This window comes from Rutilus rutilus (assembly GCF_951802725.1).
Source record: "Rutilus rutilus genome assembly, chromosome: 4".
NCBI classification, from domain to species: Eukaryota; Metazoa; Chordata; class Actinopteri; order Cypriniformes; family Leuciscidae; genus Rutilus; species Rutilus rutilus.
This window is the reverse complement of record NC_140212.1, coordinates 45,798,408-45,825,778: the sequence shown is the minus strand read 5'-3', so window position 1 is coordinate 45,825,778 and position 27,371 is coordinate 45,798,408. Positions and strand designations below refer to the sequence as shown.

The 27,371-nt window shown below is 41.8% G+C and overlaps 1 protein-coding gene and 1 long non-coding RNA gene across 4 annotated transcripts in view; one reads left to right on the top strand and one right to left on the bottom strand.

The window, feature by feature from the left end:
* The window catches only part of LOC311289548 (tripartite motif-containing protein 16-like), a 28,923-nt gene extending 8,603 nt beyond the window's left edge, over positions 1-20,320 (bottom strand). For all 3 annotated transcript variants that reach the window (XM_084407640.1, XM_084407641.1, XM_084407639.1), the window contains exons 1-5: positions 19,436-20,320; positions 9,547-9,642; positions 9,226-9,459; positions 5,762-5,924; positions 5,564-5,611 (exon numbers count right to left, since the gene is read on the bottom strand). In XM_084407640.1, the coding sequence (XP_084263766.1) occupies positions 5,564-5,611; positions 5,762-5,924; positions 9,226-9,459; positions 9,547-9,642; positions 19,436-20,008 (1,114 nt within the window). In that variant the 5' untranslated portion in view covers positions 20,009-20,320. The remainder of the gene's footprint in view (positions 1-5,563; positions 5,612-5,761; positions 5,925-9,225; positions 9,460-9,546; positions 9,643-19,435) is intronic.
* The window catches only part of LOC311289582, a 38,738-nt gene continuing 18,982 nt past the window's right edge, over positions 7,616-27,371 (top strand). The window contains exon 1 of the long non-coding RNA XR_014627159.1: positions 7,616-7,942. This is a non-coding gene — a long non-coding RNA (uncharacterized lncRNA). The remainder of the gene's footprint in view (positions 7,943-27,371) is intronic.

Genomic DNA, 27,371 nt, shown 5'->3' with positions numbered 1-27,371 from the left:
GGTAAGGTCAGTCTTTTATATCTGATGTTGAACTGTGATTGGTGGTGCGAAATTACATATTAATGACGTGGCAATAGAGTCTTTCTGGTAGAACTTACGCTGACGCTTCCATAGGGATGCCGGCTCATAACAGTGTCAGCTTCTGTTCTTCAGCAAGCGTTCTGTGTTGCCTTGTGTGTCTTATTTGGTGTTTTCTGTCCCATTATATCTTATCAAAGTGAAAAAGTATGGCGAGTCAAAAGAAAGTATTCAGGTGAAAGTGACACACACTTGCTCTGTGTTATGTGCCTGGGAGTGGAGCATATGCACAGCTGTACTTGAGGGTGCTGTCTGTGCAAACTGTGATTTGCTGCCCATCAGAACGCTCCGCTCCTACCTGGCTTTGTTTCATGAAGCAGGCCAGGCTCGTGCTCCCCGTGGTCGGGACCAGCAGCGCAGTGTTTACAATCAAGGGGATCGCAAATGGAGCTGGCTGAGGATGTTGAGACAGCTTCAGCCCTTTCTCAGCATTCAGCGGCCAGCTCCACTGGTCCCATTCAGGAGTTGGAAGCCCGCCCCACGGCTTCTTCCGCCCGAAATGAGGACCCGATGCTCGAATTATCTGGCTCTGAGGAGCTAGATGTTTTGGGCATCGAGGCAGGGGAATCTGAGGACTCGCCACTACAGTCCCCTTCCTTTGAGGAGCTGCTGGAGGTTGTGACCAGAGCGGTGGCCAATTAAATATTCAGTTTGAGAGAGGAGTAAATCTCTCACGTGCTTCCGCTGCCGACAAGAGCGCTCTGCTGGGTGAGGATGCAGCATCCAATACATCCTCTGGCTCAGCGGACAGTGCTCTACTGTCACCATGCCAGGAAGAGCAGGAGATGTTGGTCGAGGGCGAGGAAGACGAGTCACCTGAGCCCTCACGACCTTCCTGCCCCGAGTATGACGAGCTGTTGCATTTAGATTATATACACCTCGCTGATCAGAGTCTGTGCCCAGGCAGCCAGGGGTTCCTTGCCCAGCCCGGTTTGAGAACCGTCACCTCCCGGGCCCCTTCTCCTTCTCAGAGGCACAGGCGCTCCCAGCACCAGTGAAAGATCCTTCCCTCTAAGGGTCTGTACATCGGCCCTCTCCTCTTCCTTTTCTCTCCCCCCTGGCACTTCCTCCACAGGCCAGAACATCAGGCCAGAGACTGGGCCAATGATGACTGTGTTCAATCATTTTGAACTGGTCAGAAGGCCCGGTGCCGGGCTTGGTAGTGAGTGTACCCTTTCAGGCTGTAAGAGTATGGCAGGCCTCTTTTACATTAAGGCCTCTGCTTCTCAAGTCACAGGTTGAGCTTTGCAAGTCTCTTCACCACTGTGAAAGATTATAGCAACCTCAGCTCCCTATAGAAGGGGAATAGGGGGATGTTTATAAAAAAAGAGAAATCTTTCTTAAAAAGGGGCAATTTGACTTTGGCCCTGGAGCTCTCACTTTTTAGGGAAGGTTATCGTGAAACCCTTACTATAGGCCTCCTCTAACTAAGAGTAGTTTATGAGGTTCTTATATGGTGGGTAACATTTGAACGAAACACATCACCTGTAGTGAGTAGCTCGGCTTCCTCTCGATTAGAGAGTTAGTTTACTAAAGCCGTCGCTCATCTGAGCTCTAGATAATTGATATGGCAAGCGTCCGGCCCCAGGAGAGGAATGCCTTGATTCCATTCTGTTTGAGTGGGTGGGCTTCCTCTTGTTAGAGAGTAATTCTGGAAAATAAGCCACCACTCTACTGAGCTCCAGGCAAGATCACTATTTCAAGCGCATGGCCCTCAGAAAGGCCTTCTTGGTAAACCAGGTTGAGTGAAGTGGTTTCCTCTCAATAAGAGAGTAAAGGGCACTATGCTGAAGCCTCCGCTCCCCCGAGCTCCAGATAGATCATGACGTCAAGCGCGGTCCTCCGTGGGCCGCCTTGATAATCACCCTGTTGTTAGTGTGTTGGCCTCCTCTCATTTAGAGAGTCATTATGTTGAAGCCACTGCTCCACTGAGCTCCAGGCATATGCTGCCTTAAGTGTTGGCCTATCGTAGGGCCACCTTGACCATCACCTTGTGGTGAGTGTGTGGGCTTCCTCTCATTTAGAGAGTCAGTATGTTGAAGATACTCCACTAAGTTCCAGGTTGATGATGTTTTCAAGTGGAGGTGGGTGGTAAGGCCACCTTGATAATTTCCCTGTGGTGAGTGAAGCTGGTTTCCTCTTACTTAAGAGAGTCATTATGCTGAAGCCACTACTCCACCGAGCTCCAGGCGGTCAGTTCCCCTGTATTGAGTGAGTTGGCCTCCTCTTGCTTAGAGTCTCTTGCACTATGTCTCCACTGAGCTCCGGAGGTCATGAATCGCGTGTGATCGGCCCTCAATTTGCGTCTCTTAGACAGAGGCGTATTTTCCTGTAGCATCTCCACCTACTAGCCTGCAGTAGCTCAGAGTAGGCCTCTTCAGGCCAAGACTGGCAGCTAGTGATCCTGGTACGCCTCCTCTCACTGTGGGAGTCACCCAGCCAGGACCCGCCTTCTGCATTAGGCTAATAATGCGAGTTGCAGACCCTGTGGCCTCCACGAACTGCCTAGGTTGAGCTGACTCCTCTTGATACTAGCCCTTGTGCATCCTTATGGACATTGTTTACTTTTTCAGGTTTGTTTTTTTGATAACTTTGCCTGTTTTTATGCTAACTGCATAAAATTGCTCAGGTGTGTATTTCTATTGGAATTTTACCATTTCACCCCCATTTCCTTTAAAAAATACTTTTTTGCACTAGGTACACAAAATAGTTCCTCTCAGCACCTTTTGGACAAAAATGTCCGCATTGAAACCCATTAAAACTGAATTAAAAAAAATTAAAAAAAATTTAATCCCAGGGCCATTTAACTATAAAATGATGCAATCATTGTTAAGAGGCTTTCGGTCTGTTGGGCTTCAAATTTTTTATTTACATTTTTTTTTTTCCAGATGGTGTCATTTTCTCAGGTTTGGCCTATAAAGCAAATACTCGCTTTATTCCTGTTCTCTGCTTCGTCATATTATAGAGCCAATTGGATAAATTATGCAGCGATAATTTTGTGGGTGTGTTGGTATGGATGTCTGAGTGTGTAATATTTGAGAGAGAAAAACTCAAGTGCAAATCTAAAAACCAACCACTGTGTGCACCAGTGGAGTTTTGCTGGCATCTAATGGGGAAAATCTGTTACTGCGCCCAAACAAAATCTTACCGAAAGCTATTTTTTGAGATATCATCCACATTTGGAACACAACTTGTTTAGACTTATGGCTTTGAATTTCTATCAGTTTTAGAGTTCAACATGTTTCATAAAACATGTTTTTTTACTATTTTTTACCAGATGGTGCCATTTTCTCAGGTTTGGCCCACAAAGCAAATACTCACTTTATTCCTGTTTTCTGCTTAGGCATATTATAGAGCCAATTGGATAAATTATGCAACGATAATTGTGTGGGTGTGTTGGATTTCAGAGTGTGGTTTGTATGTGTTTAATAAATAAAAAAATGTGTATGTGTGCGTTTGTAATATTTGAGAGAGAAAACCTCTACTGCAAATAACAAATCAAACCTCTGTGTGACCAGTGGAGTTTTGCTGGCATCCAATAGGGAAAATGTGGTACTGCACCCAAACAAAATCTTACTGAAAGCTCAGTAAGCTCACATTTGGAACGCAACTTGTTTAGATTTATGTATTTGATTTTCTAGCCATTTTAGAGTTCAACATGTTTCATAAAATATCAATTTTATATATAAAATAATGTTCATAAATCAAACTTTTTTTTTTTTTTGGTTTTACTTTTTACAATTTTTCTACTTCAGCAATAATCTGCCAGGGGTCTTCTTTAAAATGAGACCATACTTAAGTTTGTGCTCCTAAGCTTCACATTTTTATGACAGTTGTTTGGCACGGACATTTTTGTCCACTATGGACCTATGTGTAACTTTTTTTAATTGATGCACAAGGGCTGGACTAGAAGCGATATGCTGAGCTACAGCTCCCTAGCGGTGTTTGGCACAGACAAACAGCCAGGTGTTGCAGGCTATTTCTTCGGAAGGCCTCCCCTGTATTTGTCACCTGGCACCTGTCAGGCTTCCACTCGCTTAGAGAGTGACAGGCGCTATGCTGAAGCCGCCACTCACTAGCACAGGGGTCTCCAACCTTTTTTCATTTGAGAGCTACTTTTTAAAAATTAAAGTGGCCGAGAGCTACTCATGTAATACAATACTTAAATCTCTTAAATAATGTGTCATAACTCTCATATTAAAAAATATCTAAACTCTTTTAGACCTAAAAGAGTTTTTGTTGGCCTATATGTCACCCTTAAATGTCAGAGAAAAGAACAGAATCACAGATTATTTTTTTTATAGAAAATTGTACTTTGCATATTATACTGTAAAAACACATAATTAGGGGCCAAGCCCCGAAGGGGATATCCCCTATTGTATCTGTTAGTTTATTATTATTTTTCCCAAATGTGAGTCAATGGCAGCCCAATGAACCGTAAGTAGGGAAATTATGAAATTTGGCACAATTGTAGAGATGGTCATGAAAAGTAATTGGACCGATTTTGGAGTCTCTAGGACCAACTCTTTAGCGCCACCACCAGTTCAAAAATTCAGTCTTCTACAGGTTATAACTTTTGAACCCTTTGATCTAGAAAAATGAAACTTAGTACACCTGATTCCACTCATTATGGTGATCACATTCAACATCATACATTAAGACTCCACCCATTATATTTTGAAAAGTACAGTATTCAGTTTTTTTGGTACTCCTCCTTCAAGATTTGTCCAATTTTGTCCAAAATTTCTTCACATGGTCTTTGGACTGAGGTGCACAGAAATGAGTGAACAGATTTGTTCTATTCATCTTTGTTCAAAAGTTATATTTCGCAAACTTAACGAGGTCGACCCAAAATTGGTTCAGAAGCTATAGCTCGGCCAAACTTTGATCAATCGTAACGAAAATTGGTACGCTTCATCGGAACCATGACCTGAGGGTCCATGCCAAACTTGGGAACAGCGCCACCTACATGTCAGCAATAGGAAAATTGCTATTTTGGCCAATAACGTTTGAACAGTTTGTCAGAAATAATAATAATATATATATATATATATATATATATATATATATATATATATATATATATATATATATAATATTGGTGTCTATAGATTCATTGCGTCATGCTGAATCCGTGGATATCGAATTATCCGAGATTGGATGAGCCATGTGTCTACCATTTTGAATTTTGTCATAAATTGCAATAACCATTAACTCTGGGTGTGTTAATGCTTAATTACTGCATAATTATGGACCCTTAAAATAAAGTATTACTCAGTGTTTTTTTTTTTTTTTTTTCAGTGTAGCTGAACTCTTCATGTTCAATATATCAGCAGTGTCTCAGTACAGTATATCAGATATCCTGTGCAAATCATCATTTACATGATCAACTCTAAAACTTTTCTGTCATGTTTTCTTTCACCTTCTACAGGAAGAACATGAACACACTCAGTGAGTTTTTCTGCTTGTTTTCTTAGTGACTTACTTTGTAGGAAGTCGTTCCTGGTCTTGGGAACAATGTTGGTGGAAGTGACTGTGGAAAACAACAGATGTGAAGAGTGTGATTATCATGTCGAGAGAAAATGATCCCTGCATCTGTTCCTAAGACATTTCTAATATGATCTTCTACATGATATGAGATGATGGAGGATCATTTCTGAGAGCAGAATCTCCTGGACTTTACCTCTGTTAGAGATCTTCTTCAGGTCCTCTTTGCAGAAATCCTCCAGTTTGTTTCTCAGCTGACGGACATATTCTCTCACTCCATCATCAAAAGAGGAGAGAGAACTGAAGGGATTGTCATTTACGTCTGTAGATTCAGGAGGAGCTGAGAGAGACTGGAAACTCTACAGAAAACAGAAATCAAAGCTCATCCACACTTCATCAATAACCTGCACTACTGTCAGATTTGTGCAGCTCTTGTTAATCTTTAGTAACTCTCCTCAATCCAGCCCTTCTCATATTCATTGTATGACATTAGAGCTACAAATTCTGGCGTTTGCCATTTACACTATATGTGAACTTTCTAGGAAATCATTTGGATGATAAAGCATCTTCATAAATGTAACAGATCAAGTGAATCAGTGGTGTCACATTGAGGGCTGTTTCTATACACTGATGAAATAGTTAACACGGTAACATAATGACACTGCATTTTAGCAGAAAATCACCATGTGCTAAGAACATTTAAGCATAAGACACATATTAGCATAAGAAAGATATCATTTTTTAAACGTTATTAGAAAGACTGCGATCATGATTCCAAATGTTTAGTGTATATTGAAATTATATATTTAAAAAATGAATGACAGCATCAGCAAAATAACATGTTGGGTTGGTTATAACCACATAAAAAAAAAAAAAAAAGAAGAATACCAGCTCCACAATAGCACGCCTCTGTCTGCTCTTTGAGCCTGGAGTGATATAAGGCGCACAGGGAGTCATCTGGGTAGTGTACCATGCGATCTAGATGGAGATTCTCATGAGTGTGATCCTCAATGGAACGTTCAAACAATTATGAAACTCCATCAGATTTGAAGATCACCTGAAGCAACTTTGGTGAACATTACTCAAAATTGGTACCATCAATTTTACCATGATGTTTAGAAATCAGAAGGGAAAATTTGGTTTAAAAAAGTTACTTTGCAACTACATGTCAACTAACTCTCATTAGAGCACAGGGCACACTAAATTTACTCAAATTTTTTCTAGCAGTTCATATATTTTTATAAATTTATCAAATTTATCAAAAAATAAAAATAAAAATAAATTTGGCCCCAAACGAGCCAACTGAACAGCAGTTCTTCAAAGTGTTTGTGTGTTTCTGTGTGTTTGTGTGAGCTTATGAATGGTGTTTTGTGTTATAATGTTTGTTGCACATTTTGATGCCTTGATGACAGTGGTAGGGGGCTCCCACTCAAAGCACTGTGGCTCAAAGCCAGCCATTTTAGCAGTCATGATGGATGATAGCGTTCCATCCAGAGCCAAACTGTTACTAGTTTTGATTTTGTTCAAACCCACCATGGAGAACACTCTCTCTGCATCTGCATGTGAGTGAGGAAGAAATAAAACCAGTTTGGCAATCGTAGACAGCCTTCCAAATCTGCTCAAACCGTTCACCTTTAAAGGGGTCATCGGATGCCCATTTTCCACAAGTTGGTATGATTCTTTAGGGTCTTCATGTAAAGTTTGTAACATACTTTGGTTAAAATTCCTCAATGGTTGTGTAAAACAACACCCTTTTTACCTCCTCAAAAACAGCTCTGTTCACAGCGACCCGTTTCGATCATGTCTCTTTAAATTATAATTTGCAACTGCCACGGGGCGTGTCAACACAAGACACATAAAGTGCTGCCTTGGACAATATAGACCAGGGATGGGCAACTTCGGTCCTGGAGGGCCACTGTCCTACAGAGTTTAGCTCCAACCCTGAAAAAAATCACCTGCCTGTAATTTTCTAGTAATCCTGAGGACCTTGATTAGCTTGTTCAGGTGTGTTTGATTGGGGTTGAAGCTAAACTCTGTAGGACAGTGGCCTTCCAGGACCGAAGTTGCCCATCCCTGATATAGACCATATGTAGCCCCACCCCTTTTCAGCGTTGTATTTTCACAGCGATCTTGTGTATTTATGAATGAACGGCTCATTTTAAAATCTTCCCGGTCTACTGACATTTGTTAAGACATCTGCTTACAACATTACAATGCTCATGATAACTTTCATTAACTCTACAATAAGTAAATCCACTTCACCAGCGAATTACTCTTCGACAGCGATGCCATAGAAATATACAGAGCGACCGCAGAAACAGGAGTTTAAAGACAATATTCTACAGATGGCTGCGCACTTGTTTCTCTGGCGCATAAGGTCTATACAAATGGCTGAGGGCGTAAATATGCTAATACGGGACAGTCCGTCAGTGGTCGTGGGCGGAGCATGACCAATATGACATCATATTGCTCAGAAAATCCAAACGGCCTGATTATTGAGAGTGTTTAGGCTTTTTGAGGATAAAAAAAAAAGGAGTGAATGGATTTTATTTCATTGTATGGCAGTTGTGTCCACACACTGCAAAGACACATTTATATGCAAACACCATATAAAAGTGAATTTGCATCCGATGACACCTTTAAAAGCAGATGGAGAGTTTAAAGCTATAGTCCTCAACATCAGCTCTCACTGTCTTTGATCACAGGCAAAATATTTCATCCAGGAACCGTAAAATCAAAATGCAAAAAAAAAAAAAATGAAAGGGGTTAATGTTACCTATCGCAAACCACATTCATCAGATCTTGCTCTTCCAACTTCCACTCCATGTGTGTGTGGGTGTTGCCTAGTAACGAACGTGCTTTCAGCGGGAACACGTAATTTACCCACACAACAAATTCTAATTCTTGATTGGCTGGTAGGTGGCATATAACTCCGTATAACTCGAGACAGCAGCTATGAACTCGGCAGAGAACTTCCCTCTGTTTGCCTGCGCCTCATCCATTAATTGTATAGCGGGACAAGTTATCCCTAACTTCTCAGCGTGAGAAATACAAGGTGTGGCGTGTGAGCGTGTGAACTGGTTGAAATGCGTGTGTCTCATGCGTGAGATTTGAGAGCCCTGAGAGTATTAGTAGACAGTAGTAGACTGTCAGTAGACTCGGGTTTGTAGAATAAGATGACTTGTAGTTGCCAAGTTACTAATAGTCAGTAGAATATCTGTTGGGGGACCATCACAATAAAGTGTTAGCAGATATTAAGCATTCAGTCTACTAATACTCTAATGACTCTTAGTTTACATGTAGTTGCAAAGTTACTTATAGTTAGTAGAATGTCTAAAGTGGACTATCAAAATAAAGTGTTACCAAAAAGTTTATATGTTCTGGAAGTTTTAAACTGTTCTTTGCACTAGTGGAGTTTGGCAGCTAAATATATCTCCCAGAAGAAAGAGCTCAGAACATGTTTCCTAAGAGATTTCCAGAGCTGGATGCATACATTCATAAGTATCGTCTATTTTAAAGCAAGATAATCAGATGAGAATCTACCTTAAGATTATATAACACAACACTTCAGTCAACAGCTCATTCTGCTCTCATGAAATGTTTCTCTGTGAGTCTCTTGCTCAAGTCCACTATGATCCTGTTCTTCTAGATCTCTGTTACCTGCAGGAAATGGATGTGATCCTGTGTGTGTGAAAGCTGCTCCAGCTCAGCATCTCTCCTCCTCAGATCATTGATCTCCTGCTCCAGTCGCTCCAGTCGTTCTTCAGCTCGACTCACTGCAGTCTTTTCCTGATCTCTGATCCGCTGTGTCGCCTCAGAGCGGCTTCTCTCAATGGAGCGGATGAGCTCAGTGAAGATCCTCTCACTGTCCTCCACTGCTGTCTGTGCAGAGCGCTGTTAGGACACACATCACAATCACACAGTGAGCTTCAGTGAGTCCTGACTGAGACTTCTCAAACTTCTCTTCTTCTCCAGACTCACCTTATGAGACGCCACAGCCTCTCTCAGCTGCTGAAGATCTTTCTCTCTCTGCTGGATCCTCTGCTGGAACGACCTCTGCGTCTCCTTCAGCTGCTTCTGCACCACAAATCAATAACAGAGATGTCAGTTTATACTGCTGTCACTATATCTGTCAGGCTTCTGTCACTTTGGTCTAGATTATTCTTGGTTTTGTGCCAGAGTCCAGACACTCCTGTATTGTCTTGTCTTTATGTGAGCGTACGGTCTCTTGTCTGTGTAATGTTCTAATCATGATGGTTGGATTCCAGCACTCATGTCTAGTTTGGTTTCGGTTGTGCCGTGATTCAGACATTCATGCTCTTGTATTCTGTTGTGAGTTCACAGGATGAGCATTCGCTTGTTCTCATGTGCTCTGTCTTGTTGTGTGAGCATGCGGTTTCGATTTTGCTCTGGCCGTACTCTCTTCTGTCTGCGTGTGGTGTTGTGTTCTGTGTAGCACGCGATTCGTGTTTCCAACGGCCGCGAGCTTTCATGTTATATTTTGTCTTGTGCTGAACAGCATGTGGATAGTGTTTTTCCTGCCTATTTTATTAACCCTTACGAAAAAGAAGTATACTTCAAGGTCATTTTATGAAGTATACTTAAGTAATGTTCAAGTACATTTTTAAGTATACATTATGAAGTAAGTATACTAATGTCAATATGTAATAGTAGTAAACTTGTAAGTGTACTATTTTAATACCGCTTGGGACTAAATTGGCCCACTTTTAGTATATAAAAGTATATGTTTAAGTGTACTATAAATGTAACAGTAGTAAACTTTAAAGGAATAGTTCACTTTAAAATGAATTTCTTTCTTCTGCTGAACACAAAGGAAGATATTTAGAAGAATGTCAGTAACCAGACAGTTTCTGGGTCCCACTGACTTGGAAGTCAGTGGGACCCAGAAACTGTCTGGTTACTGACATTCTTCTAAATATCTTCCTTTCTGTTCAGCAGAAGAAAGAAATTCATACAGGTTTGAAACAACATGAGGGTGAGTATATGATGACAGAATTTTCATTTTAAAGTGAACTATTCCTTTAAGTGCACAACTAGTTCATAATTACGTTTCTCATTTTTACTGCAAGTGAACTTATGACTTAGTGAACTAGTAGTTTAATATTTTAATATACTTGTAGCAACTTTGAAGTATACTCTCAGTAAACTACTAGTTTAGTAGTTTTATACAGCAAGTATACTTGCAAGTTCCCTTTCAAAGGAACTCCCGTTGCGTCGAGAATGATGCTATGGGGAACGCTTTGCGTGATGACGTCTTGAAGCACATGTAAAATCAGTCCAATGGTGTGGCGGAACGTCAGAGGCGGGTGACGTCACGTACCAGGAAGCTATAAAAGCCGGCCCGAAACAGAAAACGAAAGCTTTCTGAGTCTTCAGTTGCGCTCTGTGTTGATCTGTCCGTGTTATTTGGTGTTGTCTGTTATTATTCAGTATGGCGAGCAAGCAGCAGTTTAGAGTGTGTGTCCATCCCTGCCCGCGTTATATAACGGGAGGTGACACACACACTCTTTGTGTTGTTTGTTTGGGAGAGGAGCATGCCCAGTCAGCACTCGAGGGTGGTGACTGTGTGCATTGCTGTGCGCTTCCATTGCGTACGCTCCGATCCCGGTTGGCACGGTTCAATCCCGATCACGTTCCCCAGGGCTCTGGTCCCGCTGCTGCCGAGGCACAGCGTCGATCTCAGACCTGGGGTTCGCAAATGGATCTATCAGTGGATGTTGAGACGGGCTCTGCCTTATCTCAGCAACCTTCTGATAGATCCAGTGCCTCTCATCAGGGTGTGGAAGCACGCGCTGCGGTTTCTTCCCCCCCGATGGAGGCACCAATACTGCAATTGTCCAGCTCTGAGGAGTTGGACGTTGTTAGTGTTGAAGCTGAGTCTGAGGATTCGCCACCTCAGTCTCACGCTTTTGAGGAATTGCTCGATGTTGTCACGAGAGCAGTTCACAGACTATCTATTGAGTGGCCAGAGGATAGGCAGGACGTTCGCTCGAAAAGTAAGCTCGACGAACGCTTCCTGCCATCTCGTGCACAGCCTCAGAGAAGAAGCCTTCCGTTTTTCCCCGATCTCCACACCGAGGTGTCGAGATCGTGGGGGAAACCTATGTCTTACAGAGTTTACACAACACAAACTTCTCACTACTCTTCCATTCACAATTATAAAGAGTATGGTTATGGGGAGATGCCGAAGGTGGAAGAGACGCTCGCGAGCTATCTCTCTCCAGCGACGGCATCTTCCTTGAAGGCTCCCTCTCTTCCCTCTAAACCAGTAAAATTTACTTCATCACTGGTTCATAAATCATATGCAGCCGCTGGTCAAGCTGCAGCGTGTCTGCATACGATGTCTATTATGCAGGCCTATCAGGCTGAATTATTGGGGGATTTAGAGGAGGGCGGGGGTATTGGTCCAGACACAGTGGCTGAACTACACAGAGCCACGGATCTGTCTCTCAGGGCCACCAAGGAGACCGCTAAATCAATCGGGCGGTCTATGGCAGCCCTGGTGGCCACTGAGAGGCATCTGTGGCTCAATCTGAGCGACATAAAAGAAAAAGAAAAACATGTTCTCTTAGATGCTCCGGTCTCCACTGATGGTCTATTTGGTGATGTTGTGAACAGTGCGATAGCTAAATCACAAGAGGCCTCTAAACAGGCAGTTGCACTCCAAAAACTTCTCCCCTGCCGTTCATTCTATGAGGCTGCTGAGCGGGAGCAGCCTCACTCCTCTAAAAAGAGCGCTAGCCATCGTGCCACTCAAAAACAGAGTGTGTCCTCTCGTGCTCCCCCACAAAAATCTCGGGGACACGGAGGGCGCTCTCAAACCCAGCAGCCCTCGAGGGGTAGAACGGATCTGCGGACCGTTATTACCGCCAAGAAGGCTGCTGGGAAAAAGTCCTGACGTCCGAGGGCTCAGGACAAATGAGGGTAGTCCCCCCCGAAGCAGAGCGGTCAACACCTCTTTCTACGGTGCCCGCCTCTTTTCGGTACCCTCAGGGGACCGTTCTGTCAACCCTGCCGCCTCCGGTGTTACAGGGCGCAGCGGTCTCCGGCGAGCACATATCTCAAGGACCACCCGGAAACGTAGTGGCCTTGGGATGCCCGCCCCCTCTGAGGAGGGTGTTAGAGCAGTCTGTTCGGTTGTTCCCTGCCGGTGCGCCGTTACAGGGCGACGAATTGACTACTCAACAACAACAAAATCCAGAAACCAGTCTCGAGAGGCTGGTACCTCTAGTAGAATCTTTGACAGCGTGGAAGCTACTGTCGAATGTTTCTCGTTGGGTCCTGCAGACCGTGGAAAAAGGGTATCAGATACAATTCAAGAAACGCCCACCGCGGTTTATGGGGGTCCTACCCACAGTGGTGGCCCCCGAGCAGGTTCTGGTTATGGAACAGGAAGTAAACACTCTGTTAGAGAAAGGGGCCATAGAATATGTACCTCCCTCCAACAGGGAAACCGGGTTTTACAGTCGGTATTTCATTGTTCCAAAAAAGGACGGAGGATTGCGTCCCATTTTAGATCTTCGAGTTCTGAACGAGTCAGTCATGCAGCTCAAGTTCAAAATGTTAACATTGAGACAAATCGTGCCACAGATCAGATCCGAGGACTGGTTTGTCACGATAGATCTCAAGGACGCGTATTTCCATATTTCCATCCGTCCGTGTCATTGGAAGTTCCTGAGGTTTGCTTTCGGGGGCAAAGCATACCAATATCGAGTTCTTCCATTCGGCCTAGCTTTATCACCCCGCACTTTCACCAAATGCATGGATGCAGCTCTGGCGCCGCTGCGCCTCCAGGGTATTCGCATCCTGAACTACATCGACGATTGGTTGATTTTAGCTCAGTCGCATCAGATGGCGGTTCAACATCGAGATGTTGTTCTCGCCCATATGAAAGAGTTGGGGTTATGGCTGAATGCCAAGAAGAGTGTGCTTTCTCCACTCCAGAGGACCACTTTCTTAGGCGTGGTTTGGGATTCAGTGTCGATGCAGGCGCGCCTGTCACCGCCACGTATAGAGTCCATCCTTGCAGCTGTGAAAAGTGTAAAGCTAGGCCAGCTACTCACTGTCAAACAGTTCCAGAGACTGTTGGGTCTCATGGCAGCAGCTTCCAACGTGATACCTTTTGGACTGCTGCACATGAGGCCCCTGCAGCTTATATGGAGGGAGTTCGGCCAAGCACAAGTGGATCTGTTTGCGTCTCGAGAGACGTCTCACTGTCCACTTTGGTTCTCCCTCACGCATCCAGCTCCTCTTGGACTGGATGCTATGGTTCAGACGTGGCCGAGGCTACGTCTGTACGCCTTTCCCCCAGTTGCTCTGCTCCCGGGAGTTCTGGAGAGAGTTCGCAGGGACCGGGTTTGCCTGCTTCTTATAGCCCCGCGTTGGCCGGGCAGAGTATGGTTTCCCAATCTGGTCTCCTTCCTCGACGGGCATCCTCTGGAGTTACCCGTCAGGAGAGACCTTCTGTCCCAGGCAGGGGGCTCAATATTTCACCCCCGCCCAGAACTGTGGAACCTGTGGGCTTGGCCTCTGAGGGGGCCCAGCTCATAGAGTCAGGTCTCTCAACTGAGGTTGTTGAGACCATTCTACAGTCCAGAGCTCCCTCCACGAGGAAACTTTATGCCCTGAAGTGGAGAGTCTTCACTTCTTGGTGTAGTGACCATCGGTTGGACCCAGTTAACTGCCCAATTGGTACAGTGCTGGAGTTCCTGCAGGACCGGTTCACAGCAGGTCTAACCCCGTCCACTTTAAAGGTTTATGTGGCGGCCATAGGTGCTTACCACATTCCTTTGGGTGGAATGTCTGTGGGGAAAGACCCTTTGATATCTCGTTTCCTTCGTGGCACTTGGAGGCTGAGGCCTGCAGTTCGCTCTAGGGTGCCACCATGGGACTTGTCCATTGCGTTACAAGGCTTGTCCCTGGCCCCCTTTGAGCCAATTGAGGAGGTTCCTGAGAAGTTTTTAACGCTGAAAGCTCTTTTCCTTCTTGCTATTTCCTCTCTCAAGAGAATAGGGGATCTCCAAGCGTTGTCGGTTGCTCCGTCATGCTTGGAGTTTGCTCCGGGTATGATCAAAGCATTTCTTCATCCGAGACCGGGCTATATCCCCAAGGTCCCCACTAATGTGGTCAGACCTATTGTTCTGCAGGCCTTCTGTCCTCCTCCCTTTCAAAATGCGGACCAGGAGGCTAATAATTTGCTTTGCCCTGTGCGGGCGTTAGACGCATATGTCCACAGAGCTGCCCTGTGGCGAAAAAGTGATCAATTATTTGTGTGCTTTGGGTCCCCTAACAAAGGAGGTCCAGTGTCTAAGCAAAGGATGAGTAAGTGGGTGGTCGAGGCTATCTCACTTGCTTATGAGGCGGCTGGGCAGCCTTCTCATTTGGCTGTCCGGTCGCACTCGACGAGGAGTATGGCGGCCTCTAAGGCCCTTATTTCAGGAGTTTCTTTACAGGACGTCTGTGATGCGGCAGGCTGGTCCTCACCGCACACTTTCGTCAGGTTTTACTCTCTGGATCTAGACTCTGCTCCAGGGTCTCATGTTTTCTCTTCCTAGTGCTGCTCTCCAGATTACACACAGGACAGACATTCGTAGCTATGGAGGCGTTGGTATAGATGTTCCCCATAGCGTCATTCTCGACGCAACGGGAGTTCCCTTGAAAGGGAACGCCTCGGTTACGACTGTAACCTCGGTTCCCTGAAGAGGGAACGAGCGTTGCGTCGCCTTGCCATATCTCCTTCATGCCTGTTAGCTCGACTTCAGACTTTTACGAAGCTTTCGTTTTCTGTTTCGGGCCGGCTTTTATAGCTTCCTGGTACGTGACGTCACCCGCCTCTGACGTTCCGCCACACCATTGGACTGATTTTACATGTGCTTCAAGACGTCATCACGCAAAGCGTTCCCCATAGCGTCATTCTCGACGCAACGCTCGTTCCCTCTTCAGGGAACCGAGGTTACAGTCGTAACCGAGGCGTTTTCTTTTAGTGTACTCTCAGTAAACTACTAGTTTAGTAGTTTTATACTACAAGTTTTCAAGTTTTCTTTATACTACAAGTTTACTATTTATATATAATTTTTGCACTTGCAGTAGGCCTGTACTACTATGTTCAAATGTTATTTTTTATACTTGAAAAATACCTTTAACTGTACTTTAATTTTAAAAACATTTTATTAGCTTCGTGCATCCTTTTTTATCAACACTTGAATGTTGGTAAGTTTCATAAAGAAAGGCAACATTTTAAACGAAAAAGATGAGAAAATCTAATTTTTGTCAAAGACTACGCCTTGATCAGATCCAGAAACGTGATCAAAACACAGATGGAGTAGATCAAGTCCAACACCCCCAAAGCTTCACAGTTGTTTTCTCTTCATGGGTTACGCTGGAAAATTCAGTCAATGGTGGGAAAAAGTAGAATTAGAGTAAATTCCTATGTACACTACCAGTGGACTAGCCTACACAAAAATTCAGATATGCAGAATTAGAAACATATCTGTTTTATATCAATATTTTCACACAATGTAAGTTTCATAAGACTGTGTATGAAAAACTATGTAAAAAAAGTATATTTAATAGGCTACTCGATCAAAACAGTTAACACAACTACAAGCCAAGTATACTTTGAATACTTAATTAGACTTTTAAGTATATCTCGATCAAAACATTGAGTACAAGTATAGGCCAAATATTCTTGGACTTTTCTCTCAGTATAAGTTAAGTACACTTAAGTGTAATTAAGTATATTTCTGAGAAGTACATAAAGTATATTTTGGAGAAGTATATAAAATGTAGACTGAAAGTATGCTTTCTTCTTTTTAGTTGAAAAGAAGTATACTAATAGAACACCTGAATAAACTTATTTTTCGTAAGGGAATTACAAGATCAGCTTCAGTTCCATGCTTATTTTATTTATCTCTGTAAGCTATTCCACCAGAAAGCTTGTTACTATATAAACTTGAACATGTTAGTTTATAAGACAGTGTGTAATATTATGTTTTAAAAAAAGTATTTAATAAGCTACTCAATCAAAATAGTAAACACAAGTACAAGCCAAGAATACCTAGAATACATAATTATACTTTTAAGTATATCTCGGTCAACAAGTACAGGCCAAATATACTTACACTTTTCTGTATAAGTCAAGTATACTTAAGTGGAATTTGAAGTATATTTCTGAGAAGTACATAAAAAGCAGACTGAAAGTATACTTTCTTATTTTTTTTTTAGTTTTAAAGAAGTATACTAATAGTACACTTGAATAAACTTCTTTTTCGTGAGGGAACTGATCATTGGTTAATTTGCCCCACCTGTTTTCCCTAATCACCTGCCTTGTTTGCTTCCTATTTATTCTCCTTGTGTTTGCAGTCCTGTGCCAGATCGTCATTAAATGTTCCCCTTGTGTCCTGCCCTGACAGATCCTGTTTTCCTAGCCAAGTCATGCCTTGTCCAGTTGCCGGTCTGAAAAGTGTTTTTGTCTTTTGCTGCATTTAATTAGGGGCCAAGCACCGAAGGTGCGGAGGCACCTATTGTATCTGTTCCGGTTCTTATTATTATTATCTTCCGACTGGGTGTCTATGGCAGCCCGTAGAACCGATTGCGGGAAAGTTGTAATGGTTTGACATTCTGATAGAGGACAGTCCCAACATTAAATACACAAATTTTGGTGTTTCTAAATCATTCCCTCTAGCGCCACCACCTGTCCAAAGTTTCACTAATATTTTTCTAATAACTTTTGAACCGTAAGGCCAATCAACATTCGTCATAAAAACATGGCCGCCATTTAGAATTTTCATAAAAAGCTACTTTTTCGAACTCGTCCTAGACGGTTTGTCCGATTTGCACGAAAATGGAACCAGATCATCTACAGACCATGCCGACAAAAAATTATTAAATTCAAGTTGATTCGCTTAACCGTTTTCGATAAACGCTCGAACAAATTTTACGTAGCGCTTGCTAAAACAGTCGTAAGGCTGTATCTCCGCAACGCTTTATCGGATTCAGACCGAACTTGGTACATGTCATCACAAGCATGACCTGAGGCTACATGCTGCGATTCGGCGCAGTGCCACCTACTGGTCCGGAGATATGAAAAATGGCTATTTTTGCTTATAACTTCTGAACAGTTTGTCCAAAAATCATAAAATTGGTCTTGTTAGATTCAGGGCAACATGCCGAGTCGACTGATATCCAATTTTACCATATCGGCCATTTTGAATTTTGTGCTAAAATGCTGTATTTTAAGAATGCATGAACGGATTGTTACGAAACTTGGTATGGGTCATCAGCACAATGTCCTGAAGGAGCGTGAGAAGTTTCGAAACAGCGCCACCTAGTGGTGATTTTTTTTCAAGTGCTTATAACTTTGGGTGTGGTCGACTTATTTTCACGAGACTCATCTAATTAGACTCCTGAATCCTTGCCGAGTCCTACGATACCAAACATGCTAGGTTTCGCCTTACGGTTTGTGTAGCATTGTGATTTAGCGCTTAAAAAACATTTGGCTATATCTTCGAAACCGCTAGTCCGATCGAGACGAAACCACCGTCAGAAGTTTGGAAACATAGGTCGATAGCAAAACGCCAATGCCCAAATGCGAAAATATTGGTAGTAAGGAGTAGTAAAATTCAATCAAAGTCAAGTGTCAGTCATTTTTTACGTGTTTTTCATATAAATATGTCTATAACTCCAAAGCAAATTGAGATATTTTCACCAAAATTGACACACATATGTATGGGCTCACTCTGAGGACACATAAAAAAAATGGTGGGACAGAGCCTCTTGGTGGCGCTATAATAGAACAAAACATGAAATTCCCATTGACTTCAATGCAGTTTTGTGAAATAAAATGCTATACTTAACAAATGCATTGGTGTAATATTACGAAACTCAGAATGTGCCATCAGCACCATCCCCTGAAAGTACTCAAAATATTTCAAAAGTTATAACAAAATTTCCAAAACTGCTAATAACTTTTGAATACATCTGCCTATGTAAATGCCACTGGTCTTATTAGATTCCTTGGGTCAAGCCGAGAACATAGATACCAAATTTTCCTTATTTGGCCAAACTTCCTGTCCGCCATCTTGATTTTCAGTCAAAACCTACTTTTTCGAACTCCTCCTAGACCGTTTGTCTGATTTTCACCAAAATCGAATAGTATCATCTCCAGACTGTGCTGACTAAAAGTTATGGATTTCGTGTCGATAGACAAAACTGTTTTCGTATAGCGCAGCAGCAAAGTTGAGGCATGATGCTAAAAGCACTATTCAGGCTTTATCTCTGCAATGCCTTGACATATTGACACCAAACTTTGTATGTGTCATTGTCACTTCACTCTGACCACATCACATCAGTTTTGTAACTGCGCCACCTTTTGGTCGAAAGTGATAATCCATTAAATCATATTTTTAATTACTGTATCTCTGATTTTTCAGCCATTTTGCCTATAATCCTCTTTAAATGTCTTTAATTGCTCATTGTTGCAGTTGGTCTGACACGTCTTGTCGTCTTATTCTGCTTGGCCCCGGTAATTGCTGCTTGCAGCTATATTTTGTGTTATTGTTGACAGGGATATATTTTGTCAAACAATCTGTTAATATTTTCTATTATTTTATGTTGCTTCATCAAAGCCTGTTTTACAAAAGTATGTGTTAAATATGTTTACGGTGCATTTTCACCATATTTTCTGTTAAGTTCAGTGCGGAGCACAAATACACTCAGCAGTGAAAGTCCACTTGCAGCTTCTGTTCACTTCTGCTGACGTCTGCAGTGTGAATGATGTTACCTGATCATATGGGTGCCAATATAAATAGAGTCAGCATTATTTAATCAGTGTCTACTTTATAGTTCATACCTGTTTCTCTGTCCTCTGCGCTGCAGCTGATACAGTGTCGTGGTTTTTATGTTCATCCATTGTACACAGCAGACATATAAACTTCTGATCAGTGCGGCAGAAAACCTCAAGGAGTTTATCATGTGTTTGGCAGATCATCTCCTGCAGTCGTCCAGTGGCATCAGTCAGATTGTGTCTCTTTCTTTTAAAGAAACTCTCATGTTCTTCAAGGTGACTCAGACAGTAAGAGTTCAGACACCCCAGACAGGACTTGACGGCTTTGCGTTTTCTTCCAGCACAGACGTCACACTGCACATCTCCAGCTCCAGCGTAACAGTCAGCAGGAAGTTTAGTCTTCTTCAGTTTCTCCACCACTTCAGCCAGCATGGTGTTTTTAGCTAAAGCAGGTCTTGGACTGAAGGTCTGTTTGCACTGAGGGCAGCTGTAGACTCTCATCTGATCCTCCTGATCCCAGCAGCCTGTAATACAGCTCTCACAGAAACTGTGTCCACAGGGAATGGTCACTGGATCCTTCAGGAGATCCAGACACACTGGACACAGGAACTCATCCTGAGAAATTCTGGCTTCTGCCATTTTACTGCTTGAATACAGAGACACAAACACACACCAGCTCAACTTCACTTCAGTTTCAGTTTCTCTGAACTGAAGAGTTTCCTGTTTCCTGGTTCTGTGTTTGAGTGATGTGTGAAAAACACGTGTCTGCAAATCTGTAAAGCAGGTTCTTCACTCCTAGTGTAGTGGGTTTCCGTCTGCGTTGTGTTTTCTTCTTAATAAAAGAGATCCCACACGGTGATGCTGTATCAAAATATAACAGACTCCATCAGACACTTCTAACAAGGAGAAACTCTGGTACATGCCTCTCATCACCATGACATCCCGCGCAAGAGAGAGAGGGCACCCACCGGAAATACCATTAGCTTTAGCCTCACGCTTACACAACGTAACTTACGTAATGGTGCTTCCTTAACATTTTATACAGATTAACACATTTATAAAAAGGGTAAAACAAAGACAATAACACGGAAATACATATATATATATATATTTATATATATATAAAGAAATGAAAATAACATATTTTGCTTATGGTCACATGACCATAGATTATTCGATTGTACTTTCTTCCAAAACTAATTATTTCAAAATAAAATGCCCTTAAATTAATACCATTAGTTAACAATTCTTTCAATAATCTAGTGTAACAACATACACTCATCACATCCACCCCCACTGTTTTACACTAGATTATTGGACAGACTAACATCTTGACATATCAGTGATGTCATTTCATATAAACCACCTTAGGTTATACAGCTTTAAAGCCATCTTGTTAAAGATTCAGATAAATCAAGGGTAGCTAATCCCCAGTCTGTCTGGTAGCTCAGATAAATGGAGGACTCAACTGCGGTGACAAACGTGAGTAAAGTTCATTAGAAAACTCTGGGAACAATAGAAACAGTTCATGTGACAGTACAAATTAGTTGGTTCTCTGTATGGTGGTTCCCGTATGCTCCGCACACACAGCGGACACACAGACAGAAGATTGTGTGCACAGTGCTACATGACAGGGCCATAACAAACCGAGAAGAACTGGTGACACACACGGACCCATGACACAATCTACCATTTGAAAAACCATGCCATATGCATAGTCCCAATTATGACATCCACTAGCAATCACTCTCTATCTCTGTATGCTGAGATTAACTCAGAGGTATCTCCTGCAACTTCATCTAAATCAGCAATCCATTGAGACGTTTGGTTCTGCAGTTTCACTCTTCTTACAGTCAGTGTGTGATGAATCACAGTTTGAACTCAATTCACACTCTGAATTCACGGAATCATCCAAAGCAGGCAATGGTAAAAAAATCCCACAGGCATTAACAGGGTGACGAATGAACAGAAAGAACAGTTCTTACTGACCACCATATACACTGTGCTTTCCCAACAATCTGATCATTTTCTTTTCCCCTTCTCCCATTTGTTTGCCAAGAGGACTCTATCACACAACTCCAATGAATGACCCTTGCACTTGTGATTATAATATTCAGCCTGTTTATTCTGCTGCTGACGTGCATTTTGTTCTGCAAGTAACATTGCCTCCCTTAAATCTTTCCCAGAATGGACATATTAACTCACAGCAACAGTCCCCCATCCAAATTACACTCTCAAACAAAACATCCACTGGCAATCTCGGGGTACGGACAAACATCAAAAAGAATGGTGGGTAGCCAGTTGTCTCATGCCTAGTGCAATTGTATTAGTAGGTCGGTGTGTTCAGCATATGTGGCCAATTAGCTTTAGACCGACCTCAGAGGCAAGGACCTTCACATGTCACCAAGAGTATGATTAAACCTTTCAGTCTGAACGTTACCCTATAGGGTGATGGGGCGTGGTATGAGATTTGGCAACACATGACAAATTCTACATTTCCACAATCAGAGAACTTTCCAAATTTGCACTCTTGTCTGAATGGATCCATCCTGGAAACCCATATATACAAAATAAATTGTTCCACAGAACACGGGCAACAGACTTTGCTGTTTGATTCAGTCAAACATACAAACATGGAAGTTTTGTGAAGTGGTCGGTTATTACCAACACATCAACAGACGTATTATTGACATCCTCAGCCAACCAGAAATCGATACAAACCAACTCTACCGGTGCTGTTGTGGTTATAGACACAAGTAGTGCTCTGGCCTCAGGCCTTTGGTAAGACCTGTAACCACTGTTGTGAGTCCTGCTCTTGATCATGTCTTGTTTTGAGTTGAGTTTTCATGCCATGCCACGCCATGTTTTTGTTTCATGTTTGGTTTTCATCTTTCAACTTGCCTCCAGTGGACCTTTATTTTACAATTAGAATGAGTTCAAATGACAGCAAGGTCCTTTGTCTATTCGAGGAGTGGTCGTTCCTCAACTGGTTTTTCCAGTTTTACATCTCTTCTCTTTATTCCAGAGCATTTGATGTTTTGTATTGATTATCTTTGAATTGATATACCTGGGGCCTGTTTCAGAAAGGAGGTTAAGTGAAAACTCTGAGTATGTTAACCCTGAAATGAGGGAAACTCTGAGTTTTCTGTTTCAGAATGGGAGGTACAGTATGTCAAACCTGAGAAAGCAGAGTAAGTCAAGCCTGTTTCAGAAAGAGAGGTAACTTATACTCAGAGTCAGTTACCATGGTAACTTACTCTGTGAACCTAACCTGGTCCGGAGCAGGTTTTCTTCGGTAAACCCAGAGTTTCTGTCGGTCTTCTCCCCTTTTTTAAAGGGGAAGCGGTGTTTAAACACCTCATTCATTCTTTCAGTACATTTTTATTAATAAAATTAATCTTTTATTAATAAATAAAATATTGCTATTTTTACTGCAGTTTTTTTCTATTTTTTTTTTATAAGATGAAGTCTATATAACTCCTTAACTGGCAACTGAAAACACAGTAGTAGATTAGAGTTACATAATGCAGTTCTAAACAAATTCTACAGAATTAAACTGTGGCATTTACTGGAAATCACTGAACTGTTCATCTGTGCAACAGAAGTTGATGGACCGTCCTCCAGCTGTTCTTCCACACTTTGGGGGCGGGGGGAGAGATAAGAATACCCGTTTATACTTAGATTTAAACTTAGATTATCCACATAAAAATTTGAAAAAATCTGAATATGTAGATTGTTTGATGTGTAGACACATAATATTAACATTACCTCTGTAGGCCTCTACAGATAGGCCTCTCTGTGGCAGCAGAAACTATTTATCCTCATCGTCCTGTGAAGATGAGCATTTGGTCGAGTGCACTTTATAACACTATTTGTCATCATTTCTGGTACTTACAACTGCCGGGGGTTCTGTTGGGACAGGAGGCTCCAAAAGACAGATATTACCATCAGAATATGTTGGGACCAACAAAAAACCCAACCTCAAAGTAAAATAAATGGAAATATCAAAAATAGCCTATCTAAAAAATAACACATATGTAAACCTCTTACATTTTATGAAGGCCCTTGGCTCTTCGGGAGTGACTGGCTCTGATGAAGTCCAGGAATTCCCTCAACCAAAAATGCTGCTGCACTGCTAGACACTGGATGCTATTTGGTTATTTAATATGTCAAATGTTTGTGAAGTCAGGTAGCCTTCACCCATGATATGCTCAAGCCTTACCTGATTGAATTATGTTTTTATATTTAATTTTCAGCTGCTGCCATGTTCTTTTAATGCCTGCAGGATTGCTCCACATGAAAATTAAAATTAGGTTGAATAACATACTGTTCTTCCAGTTTCACCTCAGATATTATAACAGTTGGGCAAGTTACTCTAAAATAGTTATTAATGTTATTTTCAACAATGTAATTAGATTAATGTAATAATTACTATCTTTAGAAAGTATTGTCTACTTATTACTAATTACTAAATCCCATTTCAACCTCAACCACTTGAACAATACAAGGAGAGACAAGAAACTGCACTTTTAATGCTTTCAAATAAACAATATACAATTGCATGAACTATTCTTGAATTGACCAAAGTGTGTAGAGGGAGAAGGTTACATAAAAAATATACCTTTTAAAAATGTATGTTAAATCCACTATTGTTTTATACAGAATTGTTCTATAGTCTATGCAGTAGCCTATTTAATGCAATTACATCAGATTTTATTTTAAATTACAGAAGAATTAAGAGTTATCCCTTTAATTAAATCACAATATTTAGATTACTTCGTAATTAATTACACCCAACACTGTATAACAGTAATTCCTCTTTTTATCTGGCGCTGTTGCCATGGTGACTCATAATATCTGCGCTCCATTGATAATGGCTTTTTATAGTTGTGGTGCACGCGCTTAACTCAGAGTCAGTTAACTCAGAGTTGATTGAACTAACTCATTTCAGCCGTTCTGTAACCGAAAACTCAGAGTTTCCCATCTCAGGGTAAGTCAACTCAGAGTTCAAGTTTTAACTCAGAGTTGGTTAAACCTCCTTATTGAAACAGGCCCCAGACATAATAAACTGTAAACATTTGATTTTATTCTACGAACGCAATATTAATTTTGTTTGTATATGTCAAAACACATCAGCATGTTGAAACTTTGCATGCATGTTCATGATGATAAATGAGAAAAAGTCACAAAATATCAAGAAGAGCCTTACTGCTGTACACAGTGTGCCCTGTTGGTTGTTTCCATCAACTCTCAAGTCTTTCTGGATTCTTTTGCTTTATGTCTGCCTTCTCTCTCACAGTGACAAGGATCGTCGCATCATTTCCTGTCTGCAGGGTTTCAGACCACAGGAGATGTTGCCTAACCACCTGTTAAGGATCTGCATGAAGAACCAGACAAATGAGGAGAGGAATGCAGAGGTGGACAGAGCCAAAAAGTCAATGAAGGCCTGGACCCTCCGAGGCAGAACCTGAGACTACGACGACATGGTGAAGCGGTACCCCGATGAGGCTTCCAGACAGGCTCTTCTGGAAGACCTTCGTGACAGGCAATTTTTAATTCTTAATGACCCCATGGACACACAGGCTGAATCCAGTCACAGACCACCAGGCGCTGCAGTTGAAACACGCAACAAAAAATGAGTTGTTATTCATTAGTATTACTTTTCATTTAATGCAGAGTCATTACATTTAAATTTTGGAACGCTGCCAGGCACACGTACAGAAACATCTCTAACTCGCCTCCTTATTTGTTTTTTGTTTCATCTAATCATTCTAGGCCTGCTCAGCCGACTCTCCAAGACTGCCAGACAGTCCTCAGAGTGTCACAGACTGACATGCTGGACATCCACAGGAGGCTCCTGGATCAGCAGCATGTGGAAGAAGACCAAAGGACGCTGTTCCGGTACTTCTGCGAAGCCATCCTGGTCCTGAGATACTTCCAGCGACCAGAAGCAGTGAGGGCATTTACAGTAAGTACTTTTACTTTACAGTGTTTCCTCAGTGTGTATAAAGTCAGTCACTCACTGTGTTCTTTATTTGTTTTCCAGTCTTCAGACTGGGTCAACAATACAAATGTTGAGGAATGAATCCACATGGGGGTCAGTGAACTGACAGCGTCCACAAAGCAGAGTGCAACATTTTCCCTCTGCTGTAAGTTCTCTAACAGGCTGAATATGATTGGACCCCCCTTTTGGGTCCAATTGGATTTACCACTTCTAGAAGATCTGCTTCTAGACTGTTTAACACACTTTTGAAAAATGATGTGGGAAGTGTGTCAAGAGGGTAGGTTGATGTTTTAAGGTGCTGTACGGTTTCTTCCAAAATTTTGCCATCAATTTCTTTGAAATCAGACATAGTAACTACTTTCTCAGGTGGTTTGATCTGTCTGACCCCAGAGCAACTCAAGGATGTGCTGATCACCTTTCTGATATTATTGATTTTCTCAGAGAAGAAAGAAGCAAACTCACTGCACTTGCTGTCTGAGAGCATTTCACTGGGAATCTGGCTTGGGGGGTTTGTCAGTCTCTCTACAGTAGCAAAAAGAGTGCGTGTGTTGTTTAAATTGCTGTTTATAATATTTGAGAAGAAAGTCTGTCTAGCTTTGCCTAGCTCCATATTAAAAGCATGAAGGCTGTCTTTGTATATTTTATAATGGACTACAAGTTTTGTCTTCCGCCACATGCGCTCTGCTTTTCTGCATTGTCTTTTCATATTTTGCACTGCTGTTGAGTTTCTCCAAGGTGCTTTTAGTCTGCCACTCTTCTTCCTGACTTTAACAGGAGCAATTTCATCAATCACACTTTTAACTTTTGAGCTAAAAGAATCAAGGAGAAAAAGTCTGCAGATATGCTTGGTGTTAAGGATATAGCCTTCATAAATAGTACACTAGTGTTCTCATTTAAGCATCTCTTCTTGACACACACAGATCTAGCTTCAGTGGCAGGAGAGATCAATATATCAAAGAAAATACAGAAATGATCAGACAGTGCTACATCCTTAATAACAATCAATGAAATGTTTAGACCCTTACTGATAAGTAAATCTAGAGTGTGTCCACGATTGTGTGTGGGTCCATGTACATGCTGAGTCAGATCAAAAGTTTTTAAAACACTTTTGATTTCTTTTGCCATATTGAGAGGGTGCATGGAATAACTCAAAACATCTGATTCTTCATCATCGAAGCAATTTATTGAAAATCTCTCAGCAATGACTTGATCTTCTTGTACTTGTTTTCAATGGATATTTCAGATGGTTAGCTTAATAACCTATACAGAAAACATATACAAAAATGAGTCACTACACACAGTATTGAGATAAATGTACATTCAAGGATATTTAAAGTACAAACAACATTGTTAAAATATTTGCAGTTTACATAGCAACTTAACAGCAATGTAAAATCAAATTCACTTAGTGCACATGTCCAGTTAGCATGTTAGATGTTAAAACTGCTAGCATCAACAAACACCTTCCAAACATACACAATGAGTCTTTGTCCTACCAGTAGCATCTCCAAGTTGATGAACACATTGTGGCTTTTCCCAGCAGTCTTTTAACAAACTCAGCATGTGGTTTACTCCAAACTCAATTGTCACAATGCCGATTAGCAATCTTTCTCCTTTGGTTGTATAAACACTAAAACCACCAACTTGGGTAGGAGAAGCACATCCACTGCTAACAAAGATCTCTCTGCCTGCTAGTAATCACACACACCTGGTTCTATGTGCCATGTGGAGTTTCAATGGCCAGTCAGCTTCCTTGTTTCTTCCAGGTTACAGTATGTGCTCACAACCAATAGGCTGCACTCATTTTTATCTCAAATATCTTTATTTAACAATGATGTGTATATATATATTATATATATATATATCTTCTTCAATTTAGCTAAACAATTAATGTAATGAAGAGAAAGTAAGAGACTCTATAACATCTGACTGCTACTGTCACGATTACCTGTATGTCTCGGTCTTCATGGACTCTTATTTTGAATTCCTTTTGTCTCG